Here is a 16,022-nt window from a genome sequence, read left to right as displayed (position 1 = left end):
TTATATTGCTATTTATGTGATGAAACTTTTCCGGCATGATTCTGAAGCCGATATAAATGTTCCTGCCAAATTTCGTTGAGCTGCGATGAGTTTCCCATTTGGATCTACCTTTTGTATAGTCCCTTGTATTTATTTTTTGCTATTTTTTCTTTTCTATACATGTCTTGAATACTTTTTATAACCAACAATTGCGTGTGAAATTAGGTAAAACAATTTCGAATTTTCTTAAATAAAAACTTTAAGATTGATGACGTAAAACACTATTGTATAAAAATATATTTAACAGATTGTTTTACAGAACATAAGAAAATAGCATTTTTTTCAAATTTAACGAAGAATTTTAGCAGTGAATAATTATTTACTTCTTAATTACACTAATTATTTACGTCTGATGTAGAAACGTGTTATAAATTGTCTTTTAAAAACTTCTTTTTATTTAATATCTTTTCGCATGCAATAAAAATTTTCGTTAAAAAATCAAATTTTATTATTTGCAAATCATAATTTATAAGATTAAATTAGGTGGTCCTTACAATATGCAGTACATAAAAATTAAAAGGGGCCTTATAATATACATTTCGTATAATTATAAAAATGGTCCTTATAATGTACGGTAGTCTGTAAAAGCATCGCGAGGACCGGTCTACATAATATACGTTACGTATAAATTATTTCGAGGACTGTCCTCATAGTGACGTTTGGTCTACATAATATACAGTTGTTCAATGAAAAGGTACTCACAATATACGTTCTGCATACATATATATATTTAAATATATTTTAATCACTATATATAATATACCCTGCAAAAAAAGATTATATATAATTATATATAATTATATATATAAATATATATGATTATATATAAATTTTGTCACTATATGATCATATATAATTATATATATTTATATATAATTATATATAAATTATATAATTATATATAATTATAGAGAAAAGTCCCCTATTATGGGATAGTATCCTAATATGAGATAGCGAAGTTTCTGCTAAACTAATAGGTTCCACTGAGACATATTATGAGATTCTATCACATAATTTCCCATATTAGGATCCTATCCCATAATAGGGGACTTTCCGCTATATAATTATATATAATTATATAATCATATAGAGTTATATACTTTCATATGAATTTTATATGGATCCACATATGAAAATCATATTTAATTTTTTTCAAGCACTAAATTTCACATATAAACGCATATAATAATATCTATTTATATAATTTTGGTAAATTTTCAATTTTTGTAATGAAACATTTATATATATTTAAATATATTTTAATCGCTATAAATACCCTGGAAAAAAAGATTCATATATATTTATATTTAATTATATATAATTATATATAATCTTTTTTCCCAGGTACTTCCATATGAATCTTATATGTATCCATACATGAGTGCATATATGATCTATTGTTCATATCTAGTTATTTTTAGAATTATATATGCCTATATATAATGATATATAAACACATATAATTTTATTTTATACATCTTTCACATATAATCACATATAATCTATATATATTTATATATAATTTTTTTAATAATGAATAACTCATTTATTTTTTATGATATTGAACGCTGGCCCGTTACACCCTATACACAATGAAGCCATATTTTTTTATTTATTTATTTATTTATTTATCTATTTATTTATTTATTTATTTATTTATTATTGGAAATATAATCAAGGGACGACTTAAAATGTGGTGAGATGAGCAGGGAACACAACAATCTTGGTCTTTGTACACTCTGAATACTGTCTTTATTATATATAAGTATATCACACTCTGTAACTTAAACCGTAACCAACACGTCTGAACACGACGGTGATCGAGGCTCTTGTGAGCACCACTGATGCCCGCACGCACGCGTGGCGCGCCGAGTCGCGCCGCCAACCGGGGGCTGCCCTCTATAGAAGGGCGGGAACTTATTGCTCGTTCAAAGTCTTCTCCCAACACTCCCTCCCTTTGGGCGAGCGATCCACGGGTCCTCTCTAAGTTTCCTCTTTATCTGAAACATAACAAGAATTAGTTATCGACTAAAATTAATCTCTAACTTTGTCTAAACTCTATATTCATTATTTTATCTCTCAGATACACAAATGCTTCTAGAGGTAAAGGTTTTGTCATAATGTCTGCCAAATTCTCTTTGGTCTTTATCCATTCGACTTTTACCTTCCCTTAATCAACACACTGCTTGATAAAATCTCCATGAGTGTCATCCATATGTTTTCTGTTTCTAGTTTCTTCTTTTTCTTCTAAGTCTTTCTTTATTTCTTCTAAGTCGTCATCAAACATTTTAAGTTTGTGACTTCTATCCATCTTAGTGCAGTTTCTTGCTGCTCTGTTGTCATGACTCTATAAATTTTTTCGTGCTTGGATACCAGAGTATATAGTATATATCCAGTGTCAGTATATCCCACTAACACACCAATAGCTGTCTTGTCGAATTTCGACGTAGGCTTTGGTACTCTTGCATATCCAATGCATCCGAATTTCTTTATTTGTTCAAAATGACAACTTGTTTCTGATGAAAACTTCTTCAACGGGATCTCATACTCTAAAGTCTTATGTGGAGATCTGTTGTACGCATGCACAGCAGCGTCAACTGCCAACTCCCACATACTCTTTAGTAATCCCGAGTCGAGCACATATGTTCTTACTTTCTCTTTCAACGTTCTGTTGAACCTTTCTGCAACTTCCTTGTCTTGATCTGACTTTGCATAGCATAGCTTTTCTTCTTTTCCTAGTAGATTTCTGGCGGATATAAGATATTTCTCTAGAGCCTCTCCCGATTTATCTTTTGTCTTCAGAGAGTAGGCTTTTGCTAATCTAGAATAGTCATCTATAAAAGTGATTATAAACCTCTTTTGTCCTGCTGGGCATCGATCATGTATTTTCACGTGAAACTTTTCACTTTTCATTTTTCACTTTTCACTTTTCATTTTTCACTCATCCAGATTTCTCGTGAAACTTTTCACGTATAGCGATCATGTAATGTAGCTTGGATGCGTGGAAAGTGAAATCAGTACAGCACTGCATATACGACAAACCGCAAAATAATATAACCTATAACTTGACAGACAAAAATATAAAACATGAATGTGACTATGAAACAAAAGGAAATGTTGTTAAATTATTTAAAACGCAATCCCGAATTAGTGACGGGAAGAATAGACAGAAAAACCGAGAGTCGATTACATTTGGTAAATTAAAAGTATTATTACATGTATTATTGAAAATGTTAAATAAATAATTATTTTTTACAAAATATTTTTAGGCTAAATTGTGGGATGAAATTGCACAAGGCATCAATACAATTCTCGAAGGTCCTCAAAAAAGTGGTAAAGAATGGGCAAAGGTTATATAATTTTATTTTTATTATTTAGTTTTATAATATTAAAGGTGATTTTTAACGTGCTTCTAGTATAAGCAACCAAAGTGTACCAAATTGCACCAATACCAATAGCAACTACTGATGGCAACTTTAATATATGTACCAAATAATTGCCAAAAATTGTCTTAAATAATACATTTATTTATTATTAACTATAAAAAAATTTTGTTAATATAGACATGGAAAGACATAAAGAGTTATATATTGAAAAAAGAAGCAAAAAGACGCAGTCATGTGCAAGGGACTGGTGGTGGTCCGCCTTTAAAAATAGCTTTTTCAAACTTTGAAGAGGAAGTTTTGGAATTGTTGACACCAGAGGCAGCTGGTATGGAAAACATTCCAGAAGGTGGAATTAACATGGAAGAAAATCCTATTTTAGAACAAACAATACAAGATGCGGAAAATACTGAAACAATAGAACAAGACGTGCACATGATAACTGAGGAAGATAATGGAAATATAGAAAATGCTGAAAATATACCACCACATAATAATATAGAGAAACGAAGAAAAGTTAATACAAAAATAAAGAATACAACAGGAGGTAACTTATGTAATAAAAATAATCTTACATATTAATATATGCAAAATTACTAATACATCTAAGGACCAGTTTTATCAACGTCGGTTAACTGTAACCTTCGGTTAAACTTACTCTTCGCGTCTATTTCTAATATCCATTTCTATCAACGCAGGTTAATTTTAATCTTGGTTTAACCTACCTGTCATCTTTTCCTAGTTCTAAAAGTTAGAAAAAGATAGAAAGTAAGTTAAACCGAGATTAAAGTTATTCTACATTGGTAGAAATCGGCATAAGGGAACAGTTAGAAAAAGATAAAGAGTGAGTTTAACCGAAGGTTACAGTTAATCAACGTTGGTGTAATTGGCCCTGATACATCTTAATAATAAATTTTTTCATAGAATATTTACTTTAAAATTATAGGAAACTCAATGCAAAAAATATCATATAACATGTTAGAACTACAAGAAGTAAAAGTAAAACTAAAAAAAAAGGAAGTAAAACTTAAGAAAAAGGCATTAAAAGTGCAAAAGAATATTTTATCCGAACTAATAGAGATAAAAGCAGCTTTAAAATCATGGGCTGCAACTGAGACTATAATATGAAAAATAGATTCCAAAATATTAATACAAATAAGAACTTAATTGACATTAAATATTTTTTTGCATAGTTTAGTTTACACAGTTTAAACACGTTCATATAGTTTATGCACGAAAAAATATTAATTTTATATTTGATTTTCTTTATTTTATAATTTTTATTTTATTTTGTTTGTTTGAGTTACGTGATACATAAATAAAACTGTGATACTTCTTTCTGTAATACATGAGTATTTCTTTATGTAATACATAAAATATAAAATAAAATTAAGTTTTTTATGCAAAATATCTTTGAATTATTGTTTCCCGGGAAAAAATATTCATATCTGACGGTATATGAACATATATAAATGAGATATGAACATATATGAACATATATATATATTATAAGAGCCTCACCTAACAACCATAAATTTCTTCTTCCATTTTCATACTGGTTTAACATGTGTCTTGATAACCGAGACGAACTCCATACTCTGGCATCGTGTGTCCGACCTCCATGATTCGCCACTACTGCTAATATTCTGCCATTATAATCACTAACCTAAAGTATAACATAAAGTATAACTTAATAAGAAATGCTTTTAATATTTATATTTATATCTCAAGTAAAGAATATCGGGTTTTGCTCTGTCCTCTATTACATAAGAGATATACAAATCTTTCCAATTATCAAATTACATTGTTACGGCCCTGTATGTTATGCTACGATGAAATGCTGCTCGTTGTAGTAGAGAGAAAGATCACCTCTCCTATTACAAATAATCTACTATTAAATTTTTACTTACTATCATGACATTTAACGAATGGTATAATTTTCTATTTATATATAAATGTTCTCTTCTTTTAACAGGTGGCCAAATTGCTATGTGTGTTCCATCAACGGCTCCTATTACACCTGGGAAATTGGTATTAATCCAGAATCTGAAATATGATTGTGTATCTTAATGTTTTGTAATATGAAAAATTTCTTAAGTTGCAAATGTTCTTATATTTTAATAAAAATTGGATAAAAGGAATCAAAAAACTATTTTTTAATGTTTTACAACTGGAGAAAATAATAGTTTAATTGACTCACTGTTGCTGGATTATCTCAATCTCATTAGCTTGCACAGGAAATTTGATCCATTGTGGTATAATGACATTTATTGCATTTATAATTTCATGTATTGCACCACTAATAGATGCCTGGCACATACAGCTTAGAAAATCTTGTCCAACTCTTCTTTGATAGGACCCTGAACTTAAAAAATTTAACGTTGCTAGAACCTTTACAATTAAAAAAAACAATAATTAAGATATATTTACAATAGCTTACATATAACTATTATAATTTGCAACATGTGAGCAGTATATTTGATATAATACATATTTATCTTTAACTTGATCATTATTTACCTTTAATTCCAATGGAATCGCTGTTGGTCTTACAGCTTCTTGCACATAAGGTTGTATGTTTATGCATAATGCCAACACAGCATCTTTTGAAAGCCTGTGCATTAAATATTTTTAATATATATATTTATATTCACAATATATTTACACTGTTACATAAAATAAAATAAACAAGATATATAATAAATAAGATACAATAAATTCAAAGTTCTACGTATAAAAATTATTTTTACTTTAAAATATATAAATTATTATATTTATGTAATTTATCTTTATACTTTTCTTCATGTTTTTATTTTTAATATTTAATCTTGTTAAAGTATTTTTTTACCTACCGATATAAAGAAAGAAATTGTGATTCTGGAATTTCAAAACGGTTAACTGCATCTCGCAGTTGTCTTCTCTGTATTCTTAATAAATTCTTTTCTTCCTCATTAGCCATTTGCAAAACCCACCATACTGCAGCCATATTATAATTATGCATAAAAATATTATTAAAACGATATAACTATACTATTATAATTGTATGTTGATGAATGCTAACAAGAATGTATATATATACATATGTACCGTACCACATTTATTCTTATTCCGAAGTACATTTATTAATTCCCTAGATTTCCGCCTTTCCGCCACCAAGTTTCATGGCGAAAAAGTTCACGTGAAAAGTTTCATATTTCCGCGGTTGGGAGAGGTACATGATCGCGCGAAATCATAGAGTTCACGTGAAACTTTTCACTTTTCACGTTTCCACCCTAGGGGAAAAGTACATGATCGCTGCCCACAGGATAGGATGTAGGTTTTATTGGACCTATGATGTCCGTATGTATTACCTGTAGTGGTCTCTGTGCTCTATTTCTGTTTTCTTTAAACGGCAGTTTTGCCATCTTTGCCATTATACATACTTCACACTCTAATATAAAGTTATCAAACTTTACATTCTCTAATCTCTTTTCTACTTTTTGTAATTGTTTTAGATAGTTTAACGATGCATGACCTAATCTAACATGCTGTTCGAGATCCGTCGAACTTTTCTACGCGAAACATCGGCGCGAAAACATTATTATATTTGACATCGAGAAATACCGATGTTTATGTTGTTCGAGCTCGGTCGAACTTGTGCGAAATATACGTTCCCCGCGATCCCCGCGCCCTCGAAGCCCATCGATCGCGATCACGCGTTACGAGAGTGCTCCCTTATTTGGCGGAGCACGGAAACGGCTGTTTTGACGCGTGATGTGACCATACGGACGAATAGCGATTCAGCTCTCATCGCGCGTTCGTTCCGGAAAAAACAATCCTCTTGAGTAAACGGCGAATTCGCTCGCCGGACAGTCAGTCGTGGCTGAGGATTCCTAGCCTCAAGTCTTGAGCTAGAACTCATAGCAAAAGTCGTCGCGTATCAATCCTCGTCTAAAGACATCACGGCTCTCTTTCGCTGAAATCACAGCTTGAATCGCTACTCGCTCGTTCGTCTGAAAGTGCGGATCAACGTTACTTATAATTTAAGTGTGCTACTTAGCGAGGGGTCCGAAAACTTCCGGTCGTGCTCCGTTCGCGATCGTTCGTCTGCCGCGCGCTCAAGATTTCCGCTCGACGCGTACAAGATCTCCGCTACGCGAGAGGCTTCAATGCGAGAAGCTGAGACAAGATTTCCGTTCGCGATATCTGGCAGAAAAGTACGAACGACTCAGAAGATTTCCGAAGCCGCGGTGCACGATCCGTTGTTCCCCCTCGAGTCTTTTCCGTTCTTGAAATAAAGACTATATATTTCTTTGTGCAATCTGTGTTACGAGTGCTTTAATCCTCCTTCCTCCCGCGAATTTACAACTCGCGTTATCCACGCTTCTCGCTCAACTCTGAGCGGAATCCAGATTCAGGGCGACCGTCGTAAAGCGACGCCCGAACATTTTGGTCCTTCGAGCCGGATAGAAGCGTGTGGAGGGTCGAGTGTGTGACAAGTGTGCATATTCGTCACCATGTCCGAGCATCTCGGGAAACAGTTGCAGCTTCAACGTTCGATCGAACGTTATCTCGACAATTTCAAGAAGATCGGGAAGGGGAACTTAGTCCCAGCGAAGGTGCGTTCCCGCATTCAATCTCTAAAGGAGCTCTGGGCTCCGTTCTTCGACGGCCACGCAGATCTCCTGCATCGGATTCCTGAATCGAGCCGAGCAACCCTGAGCTACTTCCAGGACAACGCCTTCGATACGACTCTCGCAGCCTATCAACACGCCCTCGACTACATGACGGAGTGCCTGGAGGAATTGGAGCCGGTCGTGAGTCCGAACCCTATTTTCTCGAGTTCGCGATCGAACTTAACGGTACCGGCGTTCTCTCTCTCACATTTGCCTCCGATTAAATTGCCTCCGTTCGACGGCGACCACGACGACTGGGAGACGTTTCGCGATAGATTCACCGCGTTAATTAAGAATAACAAAGATCTCGATGATTTCGCGCGCATGCATTTTCTCGCTTCATGTTTGAAGGGTCGCGCGGCCGAGTGCATCGCCAATATCTCGATTACCGCGGATAATTTCGCCATTGCATGGCAAGCTCTCATCGCGCGGTACGAGAACAAACGAAGGTCTCTTAACTTGCATCTTTCTACTCTAATTGAGTTACCGAAAATCACGCGCGAGTCTGCTTCGGATTTACAGACATTGTACGATAAAGTCAGTACCGCGGTAGCGTCTCTTAAAAATCTAAAGCGCCGACCTGATGATTTGTGGAACGATGTTCTCGTTCACCTAATCGTACATAAGTTAGATCCGATAACGCGTAAAGCGTGGAATGTAAAATCGAGCGATACCGATGATCTTCAATCATACGAAGACCTTTGTCGGTTTCTCAAATCTCGTACCCGCGCGCTCGAAGACTGTGCGATCGGTTCCTCAAGTAAAACCGCGTCGAAATCTGCGAACTCTTCGCGAGTGCACGCCGCGAACGCCTCCGCCAACGACTCGACTCCGTGTCCTTTATGTAAAGCGTCACACTTCATAAATCTGTGTCCATCGTTTATAAGCAAGAATGCGAGTCAGCGTCGAGAGATCATTAAACAACACAAAAGGTGTTTTAATTGCTTAAGTACCAACACTCCATGCAGGATTGCAAAAGTAAATATTCTTGTCGCGTATGTCATAAAAGGCATCACTCTCTACTGCATTCTGACTCGGACTCTTGCTTCAGTGCCACAGGCGCTGTCTCTAGCGACAGTTCGTCCTCAAAGGACAATGCGGCGATTAACTGCTCGTCGCCTCAAGCCTCTGACTCGAAATCGGAGGTCAACTCTCTTTTCGCGGCTGCGAAAAATCGTTCGCCGATTCTATTGGCGACAGCGTGGATTACGGTCCGCGGTTCATCCGGCCGTACCGCCGTCGTCAGAGCGTTACTCGACCAGGGCTCCGAGATGACGTTCATCTCGGAGAACTTGGCGCAAACCTTGCGAGTCAAACGGATTCGCATGCCGATCTCGATTTCCGCCGTCGGCGGAATTAACGCCGGGACATTTCAAAACGCGACACGCATATTCATTTCGCCGCGCGCGTCTCTCGTCCCGTCCCTCTCGACCACGGCGCTCATTCTCCCGTCCGTAACCTCCTACATTCCGAAACGCAATGCGGATATTTCGGCCATCTCATATCTCTCCGACTTACCGCTAGCTGACACGGATCCGACGAGTCGCGATCCAATCAGTCTCATTATTGGAGCGGACCTCTATAATGAGATTATTCTCGACGGCGTGCGTAAAGGGGGGATCGGGCAACCTATCGCGCAAAATTCTATATTCGGATGGGTCATCTCCGGACCCGTCAGTTCAGCCGCGTTTCCTGAACAGTCCTCAGCGAAAGTTCCTCGAATCTCAACGCATCATATTTGCTCTCTCTCGCTGGAGAAAGAACTTCGCCGGTTCTGGGAAATCGAGGAGCTTCCGCAGAGATCCGCTCTTACACAAGACGAAAAGGATTGCGAAGAGCATTTCCGCTCGACTCATTTTCGAAATTCGGAGGGACGATACGTCGTGCGTCTCCCATTTAAGAGAGGCCCTCCTATCGAAATCGGGGAGTCTCGGATTCAAGCCGAGAAAATGTTAAATTCGCTAACTCGTCGACTTCGTGACAAACCGGAAGTTATGAAAGACTATCATAACTTTCTCGACGAGTACGAACGTCTCGGACACATGCGACCGTTATCTCCCGCGCAAGACAACGAACAAAGCGTCTATCTTCCACACCACGGGGTGATTCGGGAAGATAGCGTTACCACGCGTCTCCGCGTCGTGTTCAACGCGTCAAGCGTCACCTCTAACGGTACCTCTCTCAACGACCACTTGCACATCGGTCCGAAAAAGCAAACCGATATTTCCGCCATAATTGCGCGGTGGCGCAGATACAAATACGTTTATTCGGCAGATATCGCGAAAATGTATCGCCAAATTCTCGTCGATCCTCGCGATATAAATTACCAAAGAATTTTATGGAAACGGTCTCCTCACGACGCGATAATTATTCTCCTGTTGCTAACCGTGACTTATGGCCAAGCCTGCGCGCCCTTTCTTGCCCTTGCCGTTCTCGAGCAATTAATTATCGACGAGGGTAAACACTTTCCCCTCGCCATTCCGATTCTCAGAGAACATATTTACATCGACGATGCCGTATTCGGAGCTGACGACAAGTCTCAGATTCGACAAATTCGAGATCAGTTAGTTGCCTTATTAAAACGCGGCGGGTTCGAGTTAAAGAAGTGGGCAAGTAACTCCCCCTCTCTTCTAGACGATATTGACGTCGCGGATCATGGGCTAGCCGGTAAAAAGCCCTTCGCGCAAGACGAACAGCTCAAAATTTTCGGTATCGGGTGGAACCCTTCTAAAGATGTTTTCGAATATCGCGTCGCGCTTTCGGATAAAGTTCCCGATACCAAACGTGCCATATTGTCCGCTGTCGCGAAACTGTACGATCCGTTGGGCTGGGCAACGCCAGTCACGATCGCCGCGAAAATCCTCATGCAAAGGCTCTGGCAACTTAATGTCCAGTGGGATGAGCTTCTTTCCGAGTCGGTTTTCGCCAGATGGAACGATATATATTCGCGTTTATCAGCTCTCGGTCGTGTGCAAATTCCTCGTTGGAACGGCCTCGAGCCTGATGCCGAACGTTCCGAAATACACGGTTTCGCGGACGCTTCGAATCCTGCTTACGCCGCCGTTGTCTATATAAAGGTAGTGTTTTCGTCGGGCAAAGTCACGATATCGCTGCTTATTGGTAAATCTAAGGTCGCTCCTTTGAAAACAATAAGCATACCTCGACTCGAATTATGTGCGGCCTTACTTCTGGCGCGACTTATTGATTTTGCTCGAGCGTTAAACGGTTATCAAAATCTTCCGTATTATTGTTGGACGGATTCCAACATCGTGCTTGCTTGGATCGCTCAAGATCCTTCGCGATGGAAGACGTTCGTCGCCAATCGCGTTACTCAAATTCAAGCTCTCGTTCCACGTGCCTCATGGCGCCACGTCTCAACTAACGATAATCCTGCGGATTGCGCGTCGCGCGGCATTTTTGGCGATGAAATTCTAAATCATGAACTATGGTGGCACGGCCCTTCCTGGCTCACTTTCAATTCCGACGAATGGCCGATCGGCGACACGCGTCTTCCCGAAAGCGCTCCCCTCGAGGAGAAAACTATCGTTTTGCAATGTCACGCCCCCGGTCAATGGGATCTCGCCACGAAATACTCCTCATGGCCTCGGTTGATTCGCGTCACCGCGTATATAATTAAGTTTACCCGTTTCTGTCGTCGCGATCGACCTTCCGACTCGCTCAACCTCGCGCTGACCGCCTCTCCTCCCTCGAAAAGTATCTCGCTCTCCGCACCCGAATGTAATCAAGCTAAAACCTTTTGGTTTAAACAAATTCAAGCCGATCTGTTTTCAAGCGAAATCAAAACGTTGTCACGAAATCAAAACCTATCGACTAAAAGCTCGATTCTCTCTCTTCGACCGTTTTTAGATCAAGACGGAGTTCTGCGCGTGGGTGGGCGCCTCGGCAACGCTCCCTTACCATTTCCCGTACGTCATCCTATTTTATTAGCTTCGCATCCCCTTGTCAAGCTCCTCGTAAATCAAGCTCACTTACGAGCCCTGCACGCGGGACCTCAGCTCACCTTGAATATACTCCGTCGCGACTTCTGGATCATTCGCGCGCGCAACATAGTCAAAGCGGTTATACATAATTGCGTTACATGCACGCGCGAGCGAGCGGCAATCCCTACTCAAATCATGGGCAATCTGCCCGAGCCACGCGTAACCTCGACAATTCGCAGTTTTCTGCACTGCGGTGTGGATTATGCGGGACCAGTTCTTATTCGAGCTTCCTCCGGTCGCGGTATTACCTCCCGCAAAGCGTACATAGCCTTATTTGTGTGTCTCGCGACGAAGGCCATCCACCTAGAATTGGTTGGAGATTACTCCACTCCCGCGTTTCTAAACGCTTATTCCCGGTTCTGCGCTCGTCGCGGTCTTCCGCAATGCATGTATTCCGATAACGGAACTACCTTCGTCGGGGCAGACCGAGAAATGCAGCGAGCGTACAAATCCGCCGTTCAAGACCCAAATTTTCTAAATTTAACCGCGTCAGATAACATTACGTGGAATTTCCTCCCTCCTTCAGCCCCGCATTTCGGCGGGCTATGGGAGGCGGGCGTGCGGAGTGTCAAAACTCATTTGCGTCGCGTCTTAGGGACTCACACTTTAACCTTCGAAGAATTTTCGACCTTATTGTGTAGAATCGAAGCGTGTTTGAACTCTCGACCGATCGCTCCTCTCGCCGACACCCTCGATGACTACGAGTGTCTCACCCCCGGTCATTTTTTGGTCGGATCCGCTCTCACGGTCAACCCGGAACCATCTTTGCTCGATCTAAACGAGAATCGTTTGTCGCGATGGCAATTAGTCCGACACATTACCGAAAAATTCTGGAAAATGTGGAGTAACGACTACGTGAACACTCTACAACAACGAGCAAAATGGCGAACGGTCAAACCGCCGATCGGTCTCGGACAACTCGTCCTCTTGCGCAATCCCACGTTGCCCCCGTGCAAATGGGAGCTCGGCCGCATAACGCAATGCCATCCCGGGCCCGACGGTCTCACGCGCGTAGTGACCGTGAAAACGGCCACTTCCGAATACCAAAGGCCCATCGTAAATTATGCGTTTTACCGGTCAACAGCGAGGCGACGAGCAATTAATCATACTTCTTGCGTCAATGCGAGACGCGCGTTAGATCTAAGTATTATATTCTAAGCTAGTTTAAGCAATTCGTCTATGTTATTCCACGGCGGGCGGCGTTGCCTCATTAATTTTCTGTATGTCTCTGTAAACTTCTCGCGCTGATGTTTTATGGTTTTCTATTATCACGCATTATTTCGAAACTATCGTTCCGAGGCGGGCGGTATGTTCGAGATCCGTCGAACTTTTCTACGCGAAACATCGGCGCGAAAACATTATTATATTTGACATCGAGAAATACCGATGTTTATGTTGTTCGAGCTCGGTCGAACTTGTGCGAAATATACGTTCCCCGCGATCCCCGCGCCCTCGAAGCCCATCGATCGCGATCACGCGTTACGAGAGTGCTCCCTTATTTGGCGGAGCACGGAAACGGCTGTTTTGACGCGTGATGTGACCATACGGACGAATAGCGATTCAGCTCTCATCGCGCGTTCGTTCCGGAAAAAACAATCCTCTTGAGTAAACGGCGAATTCGCTCGCCGGACAGTCAGTCGTGGCTGAGGATTCCTAGCCTCAAGTCTTGAGCTAGAACTCATAGCAAAAGTCGTCGCGTATCAATCCTCGTCTAAAGACATCACGGCTCTCTTTCGCTGAAATCACAGCTTGAATCGCTACTCGCTCGTTCGTCTGAAAGTGCGGATCAACGTTACTTATAATTTAAGTGTGCTACTTAGCGAGGGGTCCGAAAACTTCCGGTCGTGCTCCGTTCGCGATCGTTCGTCTGCCGCGCGCTCAAGATTTCCGCTCGACGCGTACAAGATCTCCGCTACGCGAGAGGCTTCAATGCGAGAAGCTGAGACAAGATTTCCGTTCGCGATATCTGGCAGAAAAGTACGAACGACTCAGAAGATTTCCGAAGCCGCGGTGCACGATCCGTTGTTCCCCCTCGAGTCTTTTCCGTTCTTGAAATAAAGACTATATATTTCTTTGTGCAATCTGTGTTACGAGTGCTTTAATCCTCCTTCCTCCCGCGAATTTACAACTCGCGTTATCCACGCTTCTCGCTCAACTCTGAGCGGAATCCAGATTCAGGGCGACCGTCGTAAAGCGACGCCCGAACACATGCCATAACATCACCTCATTTATTTTCTCTAGTTTCTTTACTTTTTCAATTACTGAGCTTTCACACATTTCTTCTATATTCTCTATTGTCTGTATATCTTCTAACTTAATGACTTGATCGAGTTCAGCATTATTGTGTTCTATATTTTCATTTTCGTTCACATTTGTGAGCTCTCCCTCATTCTCCCTCCCAATCGCAGAGCCAACATTATCCCTCTCATCTAACTCTCCCTCCGAAATTGATAATTCATTGGTCTGAATGTTTGCTTGCGATTGTTCAGGAAGCTCACTATGTGGAACAATTTCTGCTCTACATCTGTAAATTCCTTTAAAAACTATTTTATTTGTCAGTTTATTGTAAACTTTAAACACTTTATCATCTAAATAAATACTGAACCCTGCATCAGCCAACTTTCTTAGATATAGTAAATTTTTGGATACTTTCTTTGCTGCAATTACATTTGTTAATTTAATGACTCTTTTCTTTTTCATTCGTTATTAGCGTAAGATTTCCTTTACCATCTATTGAAATGTTTGCAAGCTCATTTTTATTCGCGCATTTAATAACTCTATCTTTACATTTTTCAAACTTTGACAGAATAAAATTCTTATTCACAGTATGATCCGTAGCACCCGAATCTGCAGTAAAATTGGCTACCTCTTTTGAACTATCTCTATCTTCTATTAATTTAACCATGTATTATTTACCTTCTTCTGATTCTCCTTCATTTGCTGTTTTCGTTGATATAGGTTTCTCAGCCGGTTGTATCTTGGTTATTTTCCCTTTGTTATCTACTCTTTTTGTGCCTTTTTGCACAAATCTACCCTTTTTCTTTATGTTTTTATTAACGGTTTTATTTAAATACCTTTTTCCTCTAGCTCTGTTCGCCTGGGCTTCGGCACTCGGACAATTATCACCCTTGTGACCTCGTACTTCCTGGCAGTAGTAACAAAACCAGGCACCAAATTCTATTAGTGGACAGTCCTTTGCCATATGACCCATTCGGTTGCATCTGTAGCATTTCACTTGTTTCGTGTTCTCTTCTGCAGCAGCCCTCTGTACCCTGACTTCGGGTTTCTCTAATTTTTCTCTATTCTCGTTTTTAGTCTCTGCTTCTAACTGCATCATAAAAGACTTTATTTCATCTATGTTCATTTCTTTAAGATTAGTTTGTCTTCTAATTAAATCTACATTCCTCAGCTCTGGTACATTAATTGACACAGCCTGATAAAGTGCAGATCTAATCTCTTGTTCTGCGAGGGGTACCGCATCTTCACATGATTCATATTCTCTAATTATTGAATCGAAGCGTTCACAAAAATCACTTACTTTTTCGTCTTTTCTCATTTTAATTTGATAGAGTTTAGCTCGTACCGATGCATGAGTAACATTTACTTCACTCTTTTTATATCCTCTCAATTTCTTCAAAATTTCTTTCGGATCTTTTTCATGTAAAATCCTTTTATGATAGTTTTCATCTAAATGATTGATTATTATATCTCTAACTAGACTTTTTCTCTTAGCAACTTTTAGTTCGGAGAGATTTTCTGGACTTTCAATGTTTGAATCTATTACATCTAACAACTCGTTATTCATTAACTCAGATTTTAAATAATCCATCCAAAGATCAAAGATGGATTTTTGCGTCAGCTTATATTCTCTTCTAATATGCAACCTTTGACTGTTCAATTCCAATTCTATAGCTCTTTTCATTGTCTCTAAACTCCTATCTTTT

At 39.4% G+C, this 16,022-nt stretch overlaps 1 protein-coding gene and 1 long non-coding RNA gene across 6 annotated transcripts; one reads left to right on the top strand and one right to left on the bottom strand.

Annotated features, from left to right (window-relative positions):
- Positions 1-2,890: 2,890 nt before the first annotated feature.
- LOC139824159 (uncharacterized) lies at positions 2,891-5,544 on the top strand. Of its 4 annotated transcripts, none has more exons than XM_071796650.1 (4): positions 2,891-3,234; positions 3,309-3,389; positions 3,603-3,969; positions 5,398-5,544. In XM_071796650.1, the coding sequence occupies exons 1-4, from the start codon at positions 3,127-3,129 to the stop codon at positions 5,490-5,492; spliced, it is 651 nt and encodes a 216-aa protein (XP_071652751.1). In that variant the 5' UTR covers positions 2,891-3,126; the 3' UTR covers positions 5,493-5,544. The 4 variants fall into 4 exon arrangements, with proteins under 4 accessions (XP_071652751.1, XP_071652753.1, XP_071652750.1 ...); XM_071796652.1 differs by lacking the exon at positions 5,398-5,544 and adding an exon at positions 4,347-4,512; XM_071796649.1 differs by lacking the exon at positions 5,398-5,544 and adding an exon at positions 4,369-4,769 and having other exon boundaries at positions 2,893-3,234.
- Positions 5,545-5,645: 101 nt separating this feature from the next.
- On the bottom strand, positions 5,646-6,717 carry LOC139824160 (uncharacterized). 2 transcript variants are annotated; one of them, XR_011735020.1, is made up of 3 exons: positions 6,275-6,717; positions 5,943-6,036; positions 5,646-5,782 (listed from the first exon to the last, which is right to left on the bottom strand). It is a non-coding gene; the product is annotated as an uncharacterized lncRNA (long non-coding RNA). The 2 variants fall into 2 exon arrangements; XR_011735019.1 differs by having other exon boundaries at positions 5,650-5,787.
- Between the last annotated feature and the right edge of the window lie 9,305 nt (positions 6,718-16,022).

Source organism: Temnothorax longispinosus, unplaced genomic scaffold (genome assembly GCF_030848805.1).
Source record: "Temnothorax longispinosus isolate EJ_2023e unplaced genomic scaffold, Tlon_JGU_v1 HiC_scaffold_28, whole genome shotgun sequence".
In the NCBI taxonomy this organism is placed as follows: domain Eukaryota; kingdom Metazoa; phylum Arthropoda; class Insecta; order Hymenoptera; family Formicidae; genus Temnothorax; species Temnothorax longispinosus.
This window is presented reverse-complemented; position numbering and strand designations above follow the sequence as displayed.